The 21,500-nt window shown below is 37.1% G+C and overlaps 1 protein-coding gene across 1 annotated transcript; it reads left to right on the top strand.

The window, feature by feature from the left end:
- Window positions 1–18,750: 18,750 nt before the first annotated feature.
- Window positions 18,751–21,098, top strand: LOC149157520 (uncharacterized). The gene is made up of 4 exons (XM_089433713.1): window positions 18,751–18,945; window positions 19,042–19,785; window positions 19,903–20,221; window positions 20,434–21,098. Exons 1-4 carry the CDS (start codon window positions 18,751–18,753, stop codon window positions 21,096–21,098), a joined length of 1,923 nt encoding a protein of 640 aa, XP_089289839.1.
- Window positions 21,099–21,500: the final 402 nt, after the last annotated feature.

Genomic DNA, 21,500 nt, shown 5'->3' with positions numbered 1-21,500 from the left:
AGAACTGATAGCAAAAGAACAAACTGGGTTTGTGAAAGGGAGATACATAGTGGATGGAATCATAGTCGCACAAGAGGCGATTCACTCACTGAAGAATTCAAGACACAAAGGAATGATGATAAAACTCGAGCTAGCTAAATCTTATGAATAACTCAGCTAGGAATACCTCCAGAGAATCCTAAAAGCATATGGGTTCGATGACAGATGGAAAGAATGGATAATGTCCATGATATCCACTCCAAGTATGTCCATACTGTTGAATGGAACACCTACAGAAACCTTCAAGCCATCCAACAGGCTCAGACAGGGAGACCTCCTGTCACCATTCCTGTTCATAATAGCAGCAGATGATGTAATGATGTACAGTCAAGCTAATCTTCAGGAAGTGAAGAAACTACTGGAAATTCTTGAAGAGTTTACAAATGCATCAGGAACAGAGATAAATAAGGACAAAATAGAAATATTCTTCTTTAATACCCCAATGTTGTCACAAGCATTCCTAGCCAGAACAATGGGGTTCAGAATTGGGAAGTTCCCTACCAAGTATCTAGGAGTATAGCTAAGTGACAAGCAGAACAGAATAACGAACTGGGGAGGCCTGATAGGGAAAATTCAAAAAAGAATGGATAACTGGACATTTAGAACGCCAAATATACCGAGTCACCTCATCCTCTTGAAGTTGGTCCTCCAAGCTATTCCAATATATCAAATGGTCAGTCAAGTGATCCCAAAAACTATATGTCCGAAAATGGTGGCAATTTTAAAAAAAAAATATGGCAAGGAACAAGCAACACTAAAAAGTGGGCGTTTCTCTCATGGAAATGGATGAGCAAATCTGTAACAAAAGGGGGTTTAGGTTTGAGGGATCCTTACACATTAAACCAAGTCATCGGAGCAAAACTATGGTGGAGGTGGATTCAAGGAGGAGAAGATCTATGGAAAATGTTATGGGAAAAGAAATACGAGATGACAAGGTCACCTGAAGGCAAACTCAGAAGCCAATTAGAAAAGAAACGCCGAGCTATCTAAAACCTAGCAATTTTAAATAGGGAACTGATAAGAGAACACAGTTTTTGGGAAATTAGGGAGGGCAACAAACCAAAATTCTGGCAGGAGGCATGGCAGTAGAGAGAAACCCTCAATCAGCAACCTCAACTCCACGACATTCAACAGTTCACCACCCAAATGGAGGAAGATGTAGTCAGAAACTATTGGCTTCCAGAACATGATGGTTACTAGAGAAAATGGAAAATGAAAAACGACTAGCAAGAAGCACCAGAAACAGAACAATGGGTAAATTACCAAAAGGAAATGGAGACAAGGAAATTGCAGTCAAAGATGGTCCAAATATAATAAGGTGGGGAAAACACATCAAAGGAATGTTTATGATAACAAAAGGATATCTCATAAAGGCTGTAAGAACCAGAAACCTGGACAATAGAAAATGGGATAGAATCTGGCAATTAAAAACATGGCCAAAAGTGGTGCTATTTACCTGGATATTGCTGCATGAGCACACCTTAAGTTGGGACCAACTGAGAAGGAAGGGGACGCATTGACCCTTGCGTTGCGCCCTATGCTAGGACCAAGAGGAAACCATGGAGCACATGACAAAATCCTGTAGCATCAACAACAACCTGTGGCAAAACTACCATTAGATCTTCGAGATTAGTGACAGGAAAACATGCAACATAACAACAACAGTAGAGAAATGGAGGAGCAAGCTGTACCACAACATAATCTTGAACCAAGCCTGGAATCTCTCCATAGGATTCCTTCTGTGGAACCTATGGAAGGCAAGAAAACGGATAATATTGAGGGAAGACGAAAAAGCCAAAGAGGAAATATGGAGTCAAACCATGAAGAATATATAAGAAACAATAATCCTTGAAAATTGGAACGAGGAATACTAGAAGAAGGATTCAACAGAGATTCGCATTATGAATCGCCTACAAATCAAAGTAAACAATACATGCATGAAAAGAAGAGTACATAAGGTAGGAAATGTAAGAGCCAAAGACTACTATAGGAACCCGCCACAGGGATTCACCAAGCTAAATTTTGATGGTGCGGCAAAAGGCAACCCAGGGGAGGCCGAAATAGGAGGGATATTCAGAGATGATGGAGGAAAGATCTGACGGGTCTATACGATGGACTGTGGAATTTCCTCCAACAACAAGACGGAATTCCACGTGCTAAACAGGGGGTTAGAAATAGTCATTAGGGAAGGGTACCAAAGCCTACAGATAGAAGGCAACTCGTTGCTAGTGATAGAAACAACCAAACAACTATAGCAAGGAGTACCAGTGGAGAAACTAAGTAAAAGTTGGCAGACGACATGGATAGTAACAGAAATAAGCCATCAATTGAGGAAGGTAGCATACACCATACCTTCTCATGTGAAGCACAAAGGAAATGCCCCAGCAAACCCCCTTGCGAATTGGGGATGTCGGAAAGGATAGTAGCAGTTGGACGTGAGTGCAGAAGAGCTTCAACAGAAAGAGGAAATGGGACAATTGATTTAGATAATAGAACAAGATAGACACCAAGGTGAGCATCGAGAGAATTTGCCCAGATTTGATAGGAGTGGAGAAGGACAAGGGTAGATGCAAGAGGGACAGAACAGGACAAAAATGGAACAACACAGGACAGACGCAAGGCCAAATCCTGGTAGGATGATGGAGGGGGGTAGAGGAAGGACAGCCCCAGAGAGCACGGGGGCAGAGATGGAAAGGAATGGAAGAGGAGAGGGCAGGACAACAAATCCGAGGATGGGCAGCGAATTAATGCCAAGTGGCAGAGCGGAGTCAGCGATCTGCTGGCAAGAGCAGCCGGGAGAGGAAAGAAATAAATGAAGGATGGCACACAGGACAGGAGGGCATCATCCAAAGGCAGGCGAGAAGGGCGGTGTGCCAAGGCAGGAGGGAAGGGAGGACAGTTGGCGGTAAAATGATGAAGGGGCAACGAAAAAGGGATAAAGCCTAAGGAAAAGGAAAAACAGGCATTTTGCATGCAGATGAGCAAGGAGAAATGTGGTGAGAACGAAAGAGAAGACAGCAAGCGGGAGCAGAAAGTGGCAACGAAGCACAAAAGGGTAAAAGGGTATGTGACATGCCTTACCCCACTCTATGAAGAAGTAATAAGTCTAAAAAATAGAGTAGGAATGAAGAAAGTTATGAAGATCTGGATTGTTAATTGCAATTATCATAGAAATTTTAGAGACATGAAAGGAAATTATAGTGAAGAGATCCTGGGGGCCAAGGTCGGAGAGAAAGTCAAGAGAAAGGGTGAGGAGGGTGAGAGCAATGGACTGGAGGACCCAATTTCTCAGGACCCCCACGGTAGAAAAGAAGACCTGGTAAATAATAGTCCAGGGGAAGGAAAAATGCATGTTGCGTTGAACAATGGCAGAGGGGATGGGAAAATCCAAAACCCTGGGGGGATGGAGTTGCACCTCATGGTGAGGGTCAAAACCGTAGCCAGCCATAATCTGGATAACCATACCGAAAGACATATAACAAAGAAAGGGGCCTACAACCCAATTCACACCAGAAGCAAACTTTCGAGAAAGAAAAAGCACTCGAACCAGGAATGGGATTTGGGTATGAATTGGGCAAATCTGAGTAAACAAGGGTACCCCAAAACCAAAATAACTATAACAGCCATAACTAGTCCTAAAAGGGAAGGAAACTAGAGGCTAGAAACTCAGAGGGTGGGAAACTGTAGGAGTGGAATCAAGAGGAGGGGGGGCAGAAAACCCCTGGATAAAAATGCAAACTTAATTGATAGGACTAACAATTGTGTTTATGTTGTGATAGGTCTCGCCTCAGCACAAGGCAAGACTATGAACCAGAACGAAAAGCTACAGGCAAAGAGAGCTAAAGATCAAGAGGAAAGAAGAATGGCACCCAGGTGAAGTAAGAGGACGATTAAAAAAGAAGAAGGTACCAGTAGCACAGGAAAGAAAAGGGGCAGGAAGCCTGACAGAGAGAAAATGAAAAAAATCATAGACTCCTATATGGAGGGAAATCCGAAGGAGGTCAGAGATCAAATTTGGAGTTGGGAGAGAGATTTAAGAAACAACCTTAGGTGCAGAGACTTACCCATGGAAGAATGGGAAGGAATGCTACAGGACCCGGGAACATCAAATGGTAGGCAATCGTTGTTCAAAAAGACCCTACAACAATACTATATCATGAAACACGTCGTAGCTCGAGCCATGACTCTTCACCAAGAACACATGGAAGGAGAAGTTCTAGACAAACAGGAAAGGAGCAAGGAGACAGACCCAGTCCAGGTGGAAATTCTCAAAGATATTGTGGCCATACAAATCCAAACCTACAGGAATAATCTCACTCTAGGCCGGATCGAGCAAACTCTGACAGAGATCAAATGGAAACTGACACAGAGACGTGAGCTACCAGGCCCTGGGGTAGAGGCTTCAGGCCCTGGTGCCAAGGATTCAGTTCAGATAGCATCCTATGATGAGGATTAGTTTAGTTTAGAGTCTGAGTTATGTCTTTAAACTATTTTAGATGTAGACAATAAGTAATTTTGTTATGATCTGTAGAGACAATAGTAGAGACAAGCATTTTAGAAGCAGATGGTTTCTGATGAACTTATTTAGATTTTGGAGTGGTTATAATGCTGACCAGTGGTCACCTAGTTTCCTTCGGGCAGGTGACTAACTGGAGGATATGGATGTAAATTTCTTCTAGAAAAGTAAATACACAGAGCTCTACAATGTTTACAAAAAAAAACGTTGGGGTTCCAAGTGGAATAGATGGGTGGCCACCAATATCCACCTAGATCATCATCATTGATGAATTACAATGTGCTATTTATTTTATAAACATTGATCTTCTCTTAACATATCATCCAATCCACATTAAAAAAGAGGATGTGTTATGCACCATACGCCCAAATAGAATAAAAAGAGAGAGAAATGAATCCATGCCTTGAAAATAAGATAGAAGAGTGAATGTGAAGCCTCTTCAACGGGGTGACCTCCTTTTACAATATAACAATATTAATGTAATAAGTTAATATCTATATTTTTATCAAGTACTTAACATGGGGATTTATTTAGGGCTTAGCATGATCCTTCCCTTCAAATAAGTGTATCCCTCAGCACTTGATTAGTCATATATATTTTTGCATGAAGAACTCAACATCCCTTGTCAATTCTTCTATTAAAAGGTTTTTCTATCAATGAGGTACTCAATGGTTGCCCATTTTTATAGCTACTTAATCCTCATTTGAAAGGTTGTTTCTAGTTCTAGTATGATTTCCCCTTCTTAATTAATCTCCGATAAAATATTTTGAACTAAGATCTTGTTGTTAATCACCTTCTTTAAACAAGAAATGTGGAAGACTAGATGTACATGTGAAGATAACGGTAATTCCAATTTGTAACCCATAATTATAATCCTATACAACACATTATAAGGACCATGTACTTAGGTTCCAGTTTATTGTCCTTGTTTTGTTGCTTGAGGGACATATGTTTGTATCCTTATAGTCTTAGACGTACTCAATCCATGAATTCAAAATCCTTTCACTACAATGTTGGTTTTCTTGTTGCCTTATCCTATTTTTTATTGTAACCAAGTTGACCTTCAATAGTTTGAGAACCTCTTATTAATGCTCTAAGTGGCCCTCCATTTCTTGAATCTATGATTTCCTCTCAAGGGTGATGTGATGGATGGAGGATTGTCAGTCAATTCTTTTTGTTCTAGAATTTCGTTACAATTAATCATCAACCCGATTTTGTAAACTTATGAAGTGTAATGGAAAATGTATGTAGGACCTAGTTTCTAACTTACTAAAAATCACTTTGCAAGCTATCTATCATTAAATAAAGAAAATAGGGTTCAATTATAAAAGGTAAATGCATTTTAATGAAATCCACACAATATTGTTTCTAAATGCTATTAAACCACCAAGTTAAAAATGTTTCTTTCCATAAGACAGTTACATAATCATTTAATCAATAATTCAATTAATAACATGTTCTACAATTGAATCCAACAATTCTTTCATCAATTTAATAGTTCATGCAGAGAGCCTTTATTGTGTATTCACACAAACTTTAAACAACATGAATTTAAAAGAACTAAACTAAAACTAGTTCACTCAACTTTAATCAGAAGAAATTTGTAACAAAGGATAAGCAATATGTTCCTTACATAGGGGACTCTACTCGCATGATGAAGCAAATTATTGTAAGCTTAGATTGTTAAAAACTTTAGAAAATAACTCATAAAATAAAACCTGCACAAGCGTATTAATTCACGAATAACAAGACTTGTATTAATAATATTAAAGAGTAATGTTTTGAGAATAAAAAATAGTCTCTCCTTGTCCATGACATGGGAATTTATATAATTCAAATAAAGATCATTAATGATCTATTTTGTGAGATTTTGGAGCAAACTCGATACAATATTGCCCTTTGGACCTTATGAATATAATGATGGATCCACATCTTAGAAATTGGTGCATGAATTTATGAGATTTGATATCATTATTTAATATGACTTGATCACTATTGAATTTGATCTACATCTCAAGTTACAGGTTCAAATGCTCTGCTACCAATCTACGTACTCTACGACCACATGGTTTCCTTTCACCATAACTTTGACCTTGCTCCCATGCTGACCTAGAAAATGCTGGAACAAAACTGACAGGTGGAGAAGCTTGAGGTTCACATTCGTAACAATCTCCAACTTTTGATCTCACTTTGCCATGCTTGTGCCCATATGGATACGTGACTTAACTACATAATCAATAAATGTCTACAAAATTATATGTAGCTATAGAATTATTGATTCTATAGCTATAGTATTTAATATTTTTTTATAAAAAAATACATGAAAATATATGAAAAATGGACATTTTACCTTAAATATTACTTGGTATATGATCTTGTAGCTCATAGAATGGATTTTCATCAAAAGGGATAGCAATAGAGAGTATGGTGGTTGATATAATAGGTTTCTAAGGAACAAGGTGAACTCAATGATGGAAAAATAGTAAAAAAGAGTTCATTTCAAGGGTCTAACATTCCTCCACATTGTAGGTTTTGCATGTCCTCATGCAAAGTCAAAATTTCAAAATTTTTAAGGCGTTTCCCGTTATTCCAAAGTTTCTGTGGCTTGGATCAAAATATCCAAATTCAAAGTTTCTATGGCTTGGATCAAAATATCCAAATTCAAAGTTTCTATGGCTTAGATCAAAATATCCAAATTATCGTTTGGCATCCTTTGCTTTTTCATTGAAACTGACCATCTAGGTTTCTTCATTAAAATTTTAGCATTTAGGATTTTAACCTTCAAATTAAATCTTTTATTGACTTCTTTGAGTTTTCTATTCTTTTGATACCATCGATGGGAAAATATATATGTATTATATTTCCAACGTTTAATTCTCAAAACTAGGATCATGAACTTAAATTTGCAAGAAAAATATATGTAGGATTAAAGCCCTAATCTATCCTAGTTTAGTGTTTGAAATTAACACCCAAATAACATATGCATGAGAGAAACTTTAATGCTGATAAAATCATTGAAACTAAAGGTTGTCTACCAATCCTTGTCTCAAATCCCTTGGCATAGCCCCAGAACAAAATCTTTCATTCTATAAAGAAAAGTTCATGGATTCAATAAAAAGATAGATTTAAAGGAACACAATTTTCTAGTTCTAGTGGTTAGTTTCTCAAAATCAAATGCAGAAATTAAAATTTGAACATTAAATCAAGAGCTTAGATTTTTTTTAGATTAAGACTATCTTTGGAGATATACTAGCTTTTCTCGAGTAATGATCCTAATGAAAACCTTCTAGATCAAACTCAAAGTAGAGAGGATAAACAAAATATATAACTCTCAATCCATAAATATATCAATCTATGTATATGTAATAAAATGAAATCAACATGTACTATACAGAAATTGTGTAAAAATGGTTTGAATCCTAACTATCATAACAAGAGTTACAATATTTGTGTAGATCATTAATCAATCTCAAATGTAACCATAAGCAGGGTCCAAATTTGTATGTGAAAACACAAACAATGTACTTTATGGGAATCCAAACCAAATTTATATATTAATAGGTCATATTTCAAAATTGCAAGGAAAAGGTATGTCCTTGGAATTCATATCACCTTCTGATAGACTAAGAAATAGGGACAAATTTCGTTTATAAGCTTAATAAAAATCATATTAGACTGAGGTCACTTGTCACAGAGTGTAACAAAGTGTTCTTTATCGGATATCAATATTGTACTGATGTTTAATTATTGAGAAAGGGGGTCAGAATATGATGGGAAAGAATGAGATCATCAAAAGTATGAAACTTTCCCTAGTTATATAGTATAAAAGGAATATTGAAGAAAATGTAGAGTGATACAATATCATGAAATCATTAACATGAAGCAAATTAGGGTCAAATATGAACTAAAGTAATAATTTATATCCACACAATGTTTCTCTGTATACAATACACACAATAATATTCACAATGATTATCAATACATCAATCATCAAATAACTATATAGAACAATATATATGCATAAAATAACTATAAAGTATATACACATAAATGGAAATGATACATTACAAATCAGGGATGCAGTTGTGAGGGGCTCTCCCACATGTTGCGCTTGGGTAGATTACTATCAAGGAAGACAAGAAATCATAACATAATCATGGATCAAACCAGTGTTCTATTAATAACAACCATCTTACAATACATCTGCTATTGTGTTGAAAATAGCAACAAGAAATGTTAAAAATAGCATCTATAAATTCTAATTTAATTTGCCCTTGAATTAAATTAGGAGTTAAATTGTAATTCTATTCTCATAGCAACTTATAATAGTTAACTAAGTTAAGTTGACTTAGTTGGCTCACTAAATTTGAGTTGGAAGTCTATCTAGAGTCATGTAGAGTGATTCCTAAATTTTAGGGGTCCATGATGAGTTCTTTTGAGTTGTAATTAATTAACTCAGTCTAACTGAGTTATAGTAAGTTAAACTAGTTCAATCAGTTGGAGGAACTGGTAGGAGGTCTAGTAGTAGTGACAAGCACCAGTGAAACTTCACTGCTCCACCATTTAACTGAAGATTCACTCATAAATAACTCATGCATATCAGTTCAGAGGAAGACCCAGTTGAGGTTAGAGTTCAAGGACATTGTACTATCATTTGTATAATTTTATGAGTTGTACAGATTGTGCATGAAGTCAGGAGAAGGCCTATGATGGATTGCGCAGTTATGGTGAGGGATTTTCCCATTTAAATATGGGCTAATTCTCTCAAGAAATGTGCAAGGAAGTAGGGGTTTGGCAGGTAGTAGAATTGGTTAAGTGTTGGCTTGATTTGGTTTGTGAAGCATAGAGATATATTTTACTTGTACAAGAATTGTTTGGGGTTGAACAAGCATTGTATTTTCTTCTCAGATCTTCTAGCTAATGCAATATAGATAGTCAAAGTTCTGAGCAGTTGCTTTCCCCATAATGGCAGAAGTGTCCTCAGACACGTAATTTTATTAATCAAAAAAATAATTACATAATTGATTTTGCAAGAGTTTACAACCGAACAACCAAACACTCTTGCAATGAGCTATTTATAAGCTCCATGTCCTAACTACCTCTAATTATGGATCACTTATTAAATAACAAGTGTCCATTTACAATAAATGCTATTCAAACCAACTAGCTAACAAATCTCCTAAAATAGAGCCTAAGATACGACACATTTGGAGAGTCATATCTAGTTACAACAATATGCTAATTCTAAAAGTCTCCATTAAATAATTAAACATTCTAGAATAATAATTATTAATTTAATATCTTAAATTAATAATTATTTTATTCTAATTTTATAACCTATGATAAAATTGTATTTTTGGATCATCTAACATTCCCCCCTATGATCCAAAGATACATTACAACAGATACCAAGTTCATCCCTAAACTTAGTAAATTTTATTCTGCCAAGTGGTTTTGTGACAATAAACTGGCTTGAGGACATCTTTGGCAATGAGAGATCTGATATGATGATACTTGGTGTCCACATGCTTTGTCTTTGAATGAAAAACTGGGTTCTTGGCAAGTTTGATGGCTGACTGGATATCAATGAATAATGATGTAGCTTCTGTCTGAGAAATGCCCAAGTCCTGCAAAATTCTGCGCAACCAAACAATTTCACATGCTGCTTCCCATGCTGAAATGTACTCTACTTCTGCTGAAGAAGTGGCCACTGTAGCTTGTTTCTTACAACTCTAAGATACTACTGCTGACCCCATGTTCATTAAATAACCTGATGTTGATGCTCGATCATCAATACTTCTAGAAAAGTCGACACCGGAATATCCACCAAGTACAAAATTTTTAGTCTTTGTGTAAAGAAGACCAAAATGTTTTGTTCCTTGGATATATCGAAGAACTCTTTTGGCTACATTCCAGTGGCTGTCTCGTGATTCCTGCATAAAACGTGAAAGAATATTGACTGCATAAGATAGGTCAGGATGAGTATTTGTCAAATAAATCAAGCTGCCAATCAACTGTCTGTAAGTTGTACTGTCCACCTTCCCCCCCTTCAAATTTTGAAAGTTTCAAGTTTTGCTCCATGGGGGTGAGAAGGGGCTTGCAATCCTGCATGCCAAATCGCTAAAGAACCTCTGCTGCATACTTACTCTAAGAAATGAAAATATGATGCGGACGTTGGATGACTTCAACTCCAAGATAATAGTGAAGTAATCCCAAATCTGTCATCTTAAAACCTGCATGTAACTCCTTTTTCACCTGTGCAATATGATCATCATGGTTGCCAGTAATGATCAAATCATCTACATACATAACAAGAATTACCAAATATTTTCCCTGTTGTCGCACATACAAAGTATCATCAGATTCACTTTGATGAAAACCAACATTCTTAAGGTATTCATCCATCTTTGCGTAACAACCTCGAGGAGCTTGTTTTAATCCATATAAAGCCTTAATCAATTTGCAAACTTCATGTTCTTGTCCTTCAATTTCAAAACCTGGCGGTTGGGTCATATACACTTCCTCCTGTAAATCCCTGTTGAGAAAAGCACTTTTCACATCCATTTGATGAACTTTCCATCCTTTCTGAGCGGCCAATGCAAGTGTTAAATGGATGGTGTTCCATTTAGCTGTAGGAGCAAAAGTTTCCTCATAATCAATGCCTTCCTGTTGCGCAAAACCTTTTGCGACAAGTTGTGCTTTATACTTTTCAAGTTCTCCCTTTTGATTATACTTAATTCTGTAAATCCATTTGCATCCTATGGGTTTAACATTTTGTGGACAATCATTAAGTTTCCAAGTGTTGTTATCAATTACTGCTTGATATTCTTCAACCATAGCTTGTTGCCATTCTTTATGTTTTACTACTTCTTTTTATGTGGAAGGTTCAGTAAAATCATTTGCTATCAAAGAAAAATTGCCTTCACTTCTATGTGGCCTTCTGGTGCTTGTTTTATTTTTCTCATCAGGCTTTACATCTTTCAAAAGTTGAACTACCCATTTTGGTAGTTGGTGCTCACTTGTTTTCTCTTCTGTAAAGTCTCCATCATTGTAAAGAGGATTAATATAAATTGATGTTCTTCGTTCAAGTGAAGAGTGTGGAGAATCACTGTCAGAAGAACTGCTGCTGCTTGGAGATGCGGGTGAACTGCTAGAAGACCCAGATGATGTTGTTGATGTAGATGGACTGGATGACTCATCTTCAGAGGAAGGAAAATCAAGTTCATACCAATTTGGTGAAGTTGGTTGACTTCGCATTTTTCCATTTCTTTTACTTCCCTTAGTTTCTAACTTGTGAAGAAGATTTTCAATTTCTTCAACACTCTTACTCTCTGTTTCATCAAAAATGACATCCCTGCTCACAATGAATTTGCTATTGGTTAAAAGATGATACCCTTTCTTCTCATCAGAATAGCCAATCATTGTGCATTTTAAACTTCTTGAGTCAAGCTTAGTTTGTTTTTCTTTCGAACTAAGGCATAACATACTGATCCAAAAACTCTAAGATGTTTAACTCGAGGTTTGAAACCAAACCAAGCTTCATAAGGTGTGATTTTGTCTAAAGAAGCAGTTGGAGACCTATTTCTTAAGTAGACAGCTGTATGTATTGCTTCTGCCCAATATATTGGACTTAACCTCTTGAAAGTTAACATGGATCTTGCCATTCCTAACAAAGTGCGATTCATTCTTTTGACTACTCCATTTTGCTGTGGAGTGTAAACATTAGTAAGATGTTTTCTTATGCCATTTTCACTGCAATAAGTTTTGAATTCATTTGAATTGAATTCTCCCCCATTATCTGTCCTGAGAGTACCTATCTTTTCTTTGACTTCATTTTCAACAAGTTGGCGAAAAATTTTAAACTTCTCAAATGCTTCTAACTTGTTCTTCAAAAAGTAAAACCAAGTCATTCTACTGAAATCATCAATGAATACTAAGAAATATTTGCAACGACCAAATGAAGTTTTTAGTGGCCCACAAACATCAATCTGAACTAGTTGTAGCCGCCTGTTTCCACACCATGAACTTGTTGGAAAAATTTCTCGACTTTGTTTGCCATAAATGCAAGCTTCACATTTTTCATTTTCCCTTTTGAAAGTGGGAAGTCCTTTAACCATTCCTTGTTTCTGCAATTGAGAAAGACTCTCAAAATTCAAATGTCCATATCTTACATGCCATAGTCCTACAGGTGAAATACCTGTACTCACTGCCCCTGCAAAATCAGAATGCCTTAGAATAACTGTCCCTTTCGCCCGTAACAATTTTCCATCTTCTTAACCTATCATGACTGTTTTCAAGTTCTGTTTGACTGAATTAATCTTGACTAAACCATCTTCCATAATCACCTGATGTCCTACTTGTCGAATCGTGACTAAAGAGAGCAAATTTTTCTTAAAACTTGGTACATACCATACATTGGAAATCATTTTTTCTCCAATGCCAGGGAGAAAAACTTTAACTGCTCCTTTTCCATAAGGAGTATGTTTTGTATCATCAGCAAGAAAAATGGAATTAAGTTGGCAATCTTGAAAGTTCCAAAAAAAATCACGTCGACAAGTCATGTGCTGAGTTGCCCCTGAATCCAAGATCCAGGCATCTTCATAATCACTTCTAAGATGGGATGAAAGTTGTGATGCTGGCGAGGAAGTAAAAACATATTCTGAGTTATCATCATCTTGATCATTTGCAAATTGCGTTGAATGCTGCTGAAACTTGGGAATTTTATTAAGTGAAGTTCGACAATCGTCAGCATAATGGCCAACTTTATTACATCTTTGACACACAATTTGACTTAAGTCTCTTCCTCTTCCTGAATATTTTCCTCTGCCTCTGCTTTGACTTCTATGTTGAGATTGTCCTCTACCTTGATTATTATTTCCTTGTCCTTGAAAATTGCCTCTTCCTTGGTTGTTTCCTCTACCTTGAAAACTATTCCTTCCTGAACTGTTGCCTCTGTTAAAATTGTTTCCTCTGCTTTGGCTCCGACGTCGACTTTGTAAATTATGTGCTGCTTGATTTTGATTGCCTCTGCCTCTACCTAGAGAACTGTCTGTTGATGATTTACTAGTGCTAGCCTCTGTGAGAAAAACATCTTCACCAACTTTCGTCTTCTTCCCAAAGGCTTAATCATGTTGAGTCAGCATTTCACAGAGTTCATCAAACTTTAGTTTCTCTAATTTCCCAGTTACTTGTAGAGTCTCCAAAAAATGTGTGTAGGAAGAAGGAAATCCAGCAATTACAATTGTGACCATAAAGCTATCATCAATTGCGGGAAAACCAGCATTAATAATTTCCTGCCTAATATTCTTAAGTCTTGAGATATATTCAAGAACATCACCGCCTTCAGTTAATTTTTGTTGCAACAATTTTGATTGTAGATCAACTTTCTTTGATTCAGGCTGAGTATCAAAGACGTATTTAAAAGTTTTCAAAACAGACCATGCATCTGTAGCATTTTCTATATGGACATACATTTCATCATTCACAGAAGATTTAATAAGAGCTAAGGCTTTTCCATTCTTAACTTCCCATTTTTCTAGTGTAGCTACATATGTGGGTTTATTCAGCTTAACATCTCCATCGCATATACCCTACCATAATTCATTGTAAATGAGAGTTCTTTCAATGAGATGATGCCATGTTTTATAAGATTTTGTGCCTTCAAGTTTGTCAGAATCAGAAAACAAATTAATCAACTTAGACATTGTAGTGTTAAGACTTCACACCACGAATCAAGCTCCAAAAAACTCAAGATGCGCAACACAACAGCAACAAGACGATGCAAAAAACGAACTATCGGGGCTTGGCCTTGACCCTCGTATAGTCATCAAAACAGGAGAAAATTGACTAAGCTTTGCACTTGGTTCTAGTCAATTTCTCAAATTTTTACAAGGCAAATTTTTAAATTTGACTTTTACAATGGTGCTTTTGCACAATCTGGTAAAAAAAAATTACCCCCCCTGAAAGTAAAATTACTTTGAGTTACAATGTGATGATCCCAATTGAAAAATAAAAAATAACTTCTTGAAAACAAATTACCCAACACACCTTATCTCTCCAATTTACAAATTACAAATGAAAATCTCCTTATTACTCCAATATACAAAATAAGACACATATCTCCACAAAATATTCTTCAAATTTACAAAATGTAATGCACCTTATCGCTCCAAATACAAATGGAAACACTCCTTATTTCTTCAATTACAAAGAGCGAAAAACCATCCTTTCAACTCACAATCTCACCACTTTCATGCATATAAAAATGCATCTCCAATTTCATGTCAAGTAAATCCACTCACTGGGCAATTTCAACACATGCGGAAGCTCCTTTTTAAAAAAAACATTCACTTATGGTCATAAAACCATAGTCATTCCTCTCACATTCATCTTATTGCTCCAAATAAAATATGATTTTAATTGCAAATCACAATTACAATTTTAAAAAAGACTCCAATTACCAACTCCATTTTTTAATTTCACCAATCATTAACGCTGACTGGAATGTTGGAAATTACTTTAAAACGCTGGCACACAAACTGGTTGGAACGCTGGCTAACTGATTACAAACTGCAAACGCTGGTTTGATTACACCCCGTGCGAAAATGGCAAGAGCGCTCTCCTTATCTTCTGAGTTGCAATCTTCTAGACAACTAGTCCAAGGTTTGCAGCAAACCGAGCAAGACTACTAGCATACGCATGCTCTGACCGAATTCCAAGTTATATTCTTTTAATTGAACATGGTAAGCAACGATCTTTAACTAAAACGCACCAGTGACTACCGTGCAATGAAGGATCTCATGTCAAATCTGCATAAATGATCAACCATATATAAAAAGAAAGGTGTATACAGAAATGCTGGTATCTGTTGGTTCAAAACTTTCAAATTTCATAGTATGCTGGTTCAAAGTGCAGAATGCTGGCTCAAATCGTTTAACGCTGGAAAGCTGGTTCTTATTGCTAGAGGACGCTGGTTCAAATGTTGAATCGATGCCAGACCACTTATAAACCATGTAAAATCGATGCCAGAATGCTCAACGCAGGGGATTTGAGCATAAATCGATGTAAACCACTCTCATAAAAATGCAGAATCGATTTGCATAATTGATTTGAATGTTTTGAAAGGACTTTAAAAACAATTAAAATATATATCACTGTCTCTTTTTCTTTTCTTTTTAATTCACTCAAATAATTTGAAAAGGTCACACAGATTTTCATTTGCTGCTTTAAAAAATGATTTTAGAATTTGCAGATCTAAAATCAATAAAAAAAATTGCAAATTTCATACCAACCTTTTGCTGATCACTACAACAGAGTTGATTTTTCCACGATCTGATAGAGCTAGAATCTCCTCCTCAAATCAACTACAACATTACTGGAGCTCTGATACCACAATAATGGCAGAAGTGTCTTTAGACACGTAATTTTATTAATCAAAAAAAATAATTACATAATTGATTTTGCAAGAGTTTACACCCGAACAACAAAACACTCTTGCAATGAGCTATTTATAAGCTCCATGTCCTAACTACCTCTAATTATGGATCACTTATTAAATAACAAGTGTCCATTTACAATAAATTCTATTCAAACCAACTAGCTAACAAATCTCCTAAAATAGAGCCTAAGATACGACACATTTGGAGAGTCATATCTAGTTATAACAGTATGCTAATTCTAAAAGTCTCCATAAATAATTAAACATTCTAGAATAATAATTATTAATTTAATATCTTAAATTAATAATTATTTTATTCTAATTTTATAACCTATGATAAAATTGTATTTTTGGATCATCTAACACCCCAGAAAAATATTGTGTTATGTTTGATTGAAATTCTTCATTTTCTACTTAGTGTTTTCATCGATCAATTTTGGTTTCTGCTAATGAGTAGAGTAGATTCAAGTCTTTTGTTCCAGCATATTAAATAAGCAATTTGAATCTACAAGTAAAAACGTACATGGTATCAGTGTTGAATTCACAATAGAAGAGAAGAATTCGAAGTTGTCCTTGCAGGTTGATGGAGCTCTAGTTCAAGAAAGATCCAGAAGATCCTATGTGCGGACTTATTAATGGAGCTAGAAGGCTGCTAGTGGGTAGATCAGTGAGCCAATGTTTAGTGACACAAAAGGAGTTGTGATCATTGATATTGGCAGATTGAGGAGCATAAATTTTTTGGGCAGCAATTTTGTAGAGTAGATTTGAATTTTTTATGAAAAATTAAAAAAAAAAATAGTAGATATGGATTCCTTGTGAAAAAATACCAAAATTCAAAAAACAAATCACCCGAATTAGAGTTCGGATGAGGGAGATATCGCTGATTTAAAATCATCTCTTTTTCTAGAAAATTTTGTGATGGCGGGACAAGTGAAAGAGATCAGTGTGTGAGTCAAGAACATGTATGCTCTTGAGGTACAAGATGCATACAAATCTTTGAGGATCAAGGAAAAGGTTAGAGACTTGGTGGTTGAGAGGGAGCATGAATTACCTCTCAACATGCAGCCTCATAAGCAACCTCAGCAAGTTGTGGAGCAGCCACAATTGGAGAAGCAGAGAGGAGACCGAGTGGAGGCATCCACTCAAGAAAAGACTTCCAGTAGGGGGAATTTCGAGCCAAGTGCGCAGAGGGAGCACATGCAACCATACCTCAAGGTGAGAATTAGAGCAATGTGAAGTAATAGTCCCAAGAGTGCAAAAATTTGGGTAGGGTCCATTGATATGTTTTGTCTCATTAATCATTACCTTGCTATGGGAGCCCACAATACATAGTATCAGGATGGATCAATGTTACTTGATGTAGTTATATGTCATAGTGACAAAGGCAGAGACTAGCTGCAGTCAGACACTAGGGAGAGAAAAACAGAGCTAGAAGCAGTGCAGATGGCATTGGGCAGAGTCAGTAGCAGTGCAAAGTTTTCAATAGACAGTTCAGTAGGTAGTAGCAGTGTGAGACTTTGGTGATAGATGCATCATACTGATTTAGTTTGGATGATTTTTTAGTTTCAGAAGTTGTAGTAGCAACAACACTAGAGAGAATTGTTGCATGTAGAACATTCCAAAGGTACCAGATTGGGATAGAATTTAATTCTTTTCTTGTTGAGAGGGAGTGTTGAAAATAGCGACAAGAAATGTTAAACATATCATCTAGAAATTATAATTTAATTTTTCTTTGAATTAAATTAGGAATTAAATTGTAATTCTATTTTCATAGTAACTTGTAACAATTAACTAAGTTAATTTGACTTACTTGGCTTAGTAAATTCGAGTTGGAAGTCTATCTAGAGTCATGTAGAGTGATTCTTAAATTTTAGGGGTCCAGTTTGAGTTCTTTTGAGTTGTAATTAATTAACTCAGTCTAACTAAGTTATAGTCAGTTAAACTAGTTCAATCAGTTGGAGGAACTAGTAGGAGGTCTAGTAGTGGGGACAAGGACCAGTGCAGCTTGACCGCTCCACTAGTTAACTTAAGATTCACTCATAAATAACTCATGCATGTCAGTTCAAAGGAAGACCTAATAGAGATTTGAGTTTAGGGACAATGTAATATCCGTTGTATAATTTTTCAAGTTGTACATATGGTGCATGAGATCAGTAGAAGGCCTATGATGGTTGCACAGTTATGGTGAGGGATTTTCCCAATTAAATATGGGTTAATTCTCTTAGGAATTGCACAAGGAAGTAGGGGCTTAGCAAGCAGTAGAATTGGCGAAGTGTTTTCTTGAGTTGGTTTGTGAAGCACAGAGATAGATTTTACTTGTGCAAGAATTGTTCGGGGTTGAAAAAGAATTGTATTTTCTTCTCAGATCTTTTGGTTAATACAATATAGATAGTCAGGGTTTTGAGCAGTTCCTTTCTCCAGAAAAATATTGTGTTATGTGCAATTGAAATTCTTCCTTTTCTACTTACTATTTTCATTGATCAATTTTGGTTTCCACTAATGAGTAGAGTAGATTCAAGTCTTTTTTTCTAGCATATTACATAAGCAATTTGAATCTAAAAGTAAAAATCTACATATTGCAGGCCTTAAAGTTTGCAATTGTTGGAAATAAATATTCTAACTAAAAATATGGCTTTGCGCAGTGAGTCCTAGGGTTTCAACTCTTGCTGAAACGACAGACTGCGCCAGACAAAGGCTCTCCTGCTCCTTCTGACAAGCTCAGGATCGCTCAACCTTGCGCGATACAGTATTCTTTTAAATGGAGCCCCCCAGGGGGGAGGGTGATGCGCCTCCCCCACAAAAAGACAAAGGGCAGAATCAATATGTGGAAGGCATTGAAATAGTAAATCAAGAAGAGAATGCAGATCTGAAATCTCAACGAACAAAGCAAGATATCACACCGCCAGAAGTCCGCTCAATAACATGCAAACCAGTTGCAGTTGAGCATCCAAAAGTAGAACTTCCTGCTCATCGAATCAATGCAAAGATACAATTTATGAAGGACCATGCTCTGATATGAAAGTTTATCGGACTATGGCCAACTGAGAAGGCGCTAAGAGGCTGGAAAAATGCAAAATGGCATCCCAAGGGACACATAACTTTGCAGCTAGGACCCAAAGGATTCTTCACTGCTATATTCAACTGTCTGGAGGATAGAAACAGGGTGCTGGAGGGAGGCCCTTACTTCTTCAACGTTGCTGGACTATTTCTCAGAGGATGGATGGAGCGTTTCGACCCAGATAAGGTGGATCTGAGCTGGGCTCCAGTATGGATCCGACTATACTCGCTGCCGGTGAAATACTGGGAGGAAGATTCATTACAAGCGCTAAGAAATACTCTAGGAGAATTTGTAAAGATCGCAGAAGAAAATAAAACTTGTAGATACACCTCATTTGCTCGGATCTGCATATACATGAATCTCAATCGAGCTCTCCCAGATGCGGTAAGTATCTCTCATGAAGATATTGAATGGATTCAACCGATTGATTATGAGCATGTTCCTTTCAGATGCCGCAGGTGTCATGCCCTGGGACATCTTTTTAGAGACTACCCATTAACTCAAAAGCCCTCCCCTTCTGGATCAGAAGCCTCTGAGGCAGATGGCTTTACCAAGGTAGCAAATCGCCGAAAATCTCACAAGAAGCAAGCCTCAAAGAATAAGATGCCACAACCCAGCCCCTCAGGGCCCTCAACAAGCAACAGCTTCGGAATCTTAGCTAATCACACTGATATCAATATGGATCTGCCCTCCCCTTCAGATCCAGGTGCAGCGAAAGACAGACAGTCGAAACAGGTAGTAGCCTTTAAGAATCAGGAAGACTCTATATTCAAGGAAGCTTCCACCTCCGATAAGCAGAAGGAAGTGATAGGGATAGCCCAAACGAAGTAGTCGGAGATCCTCCATTCGCAGGTCAGTCCAGAAGCGGACCCTAATGAAGAATCGTACTATCCACAATTTATGGAGGAAGAAATAGAGGCTATAGATATAGGGGACTTGGACATTCCAGGTTTAGAAAAGGCTTGCACAAAAAATAATTTCGATGACATTCCTATGGGGCAACTTGAAAATCTGGAACAAGTTCTATCAAGGGCGCAACGACAAAAATCACTGGGAATACAAACTCGAGGACCCTGGGATGGAAGATTCATTGCCAAGGACATCAAAAAGAGAGGAAGGAAGACTGATTTACAGAGGACAATCAGGATTGGACACATATTAGTGGAATCCGGTAGGTATTCCAAGCTAACCAAGTATTACAGATCTAAAAACAACCCGTCTCAATGAAGCTAATCTCCTGGAATATAAGGGGGCTCAATGGCCCAAGGAAGATACAAATTTTCAGGAAAATGATAAAGCAAGAAAATCCTCAAGTTTTGTTCTTGCAAGAAACCAAATGCACTTCAAATATTTTAGATAGATTTGCTGCGAAAATTTGGCCAGGATGTTTCAATGCCGCTGTGGATGCTGATGGAGCATCTGGAGGTCTAACGATTCTCTGGAACCCAAGAGATCTCAATCTCAGCGATATTCATGATCATAGGAACTTCCTTCAAGCATCTTTTTACATTACTGGGACAAATCTACATGGGCTCCTTACTAATGTTTATTTTCCTCAAGAAGCATCTCTCAAAGCTGAAATCCTCAATTCCCTCTCTGTTCTCAACCAAAACAGGCAGCATCCCTTATGGATCTCCGGTGGAGATTTCAATATTATTACAAGATTGGAGGAAAAAAAGGGAGGTCGATGCAGAGGTAGTCAGGAAGGTTTCCCTCTAAAGGATTTCATTCAGGCTAACTGGCTCATAGATCTACCTTTCAACAATGGAGTGTTTACATGGAATAACAGAAGAGCAGGGAATCAGCAGATAGTCTCAAAACTAGATCGGTTCTTACTCTCGGACAACGCTATCCATATCAGAGGGGACTTCTCTGCATCCATTTTGCCACTCTCAGGCTCTGATCATTGGCCCATTTCACTTCAATGGTCACGTCCTAGAAATAAGATTCGTAGGCCCTTTCAGTTCAAAGCTTTTTGGATGACCCATCCAGAATTCCAAAAGCTTATCAGCACTGAATGGAACAATTTCTCCCCTCCACCAGGGTAAAAAATGTTCCAATTCCAACAAAAGCTTAAGCATCTAAAGGGTAAAATCAAGCACTGGAATCACACATCCTTTGGTAACATCTTCCAGGGCAAAAGCACGATTGAATTAGAAATGAAGCAGCTGCAACAAAGGATCATGGATGAGGGACGTTCAGAGGAATTGTCAGAATAGGAGAGAACTCTTGAGTTGCAACTTGCAGAAAGGGACAGGCTAGAAGAAACGCTTTGGAGATAGAAATCAAGAGTCAGATAGCTTAGAGACGGTGAGAAAAACACAAAATTTTTCCACAGCACAGCCATACAACGTAGAATGCATAACAATATTACTCATGTTCAAAATGAGCAGGGGATCAAAGTGGAAAAGCATGAGGACATTGAAGGTGCTCTATTAAATTACTTTCAG

The sequence above is a fragment of the Pinus tabuliformis genome, chromosome 5_2 (genome assembly GCF_031772625.1).
Source record: "Pinus tabuliformis cultivar Carrire ecotype Pingquan chromosome 5_2, CPIR1, whole genome shotgun sequence".
NCBI classification, from domain to species: domain Eukaryota; kingdom Viridiplantae; phylum Streptophyta; class Pinopsida; order Pinales; family Pinaceae; genus Pinus; species Pinus tabuliformis.
Note: the sequence above shows the minus strand (reverse complement) of the source record. Positions and strands in the feature narration are given on the sequence as shown.

What these genes read in the sequence shown, in the direction of transcription:
- LOC149157520 (XM_089433713.1), top strand. Translation starts at nt 18,751, where the DNA reads ATGGAGCCCCCCAGGGGGGAGGGTGATGCGCCTCCCCCACAAAAAGAC. An exon ending in TTGCAGTTGAGCATCCAAAA is followed by an intron (nt 18,946 to 19,041) that starts GTAGAACTTCCT and finishes CCAACTGAGAAG; the next exon opens with GCGCTAAGAGGCTGGAAAAA. An exon ending in ACACATATTAGTGGAATCCG is followed by an intron (nt 20,222 to 20,433) that starts GTAGGTATTCCA and finishes AAATTTGGCCAG; the next exon opens with GATGTTTCAATGCCGCTGTG.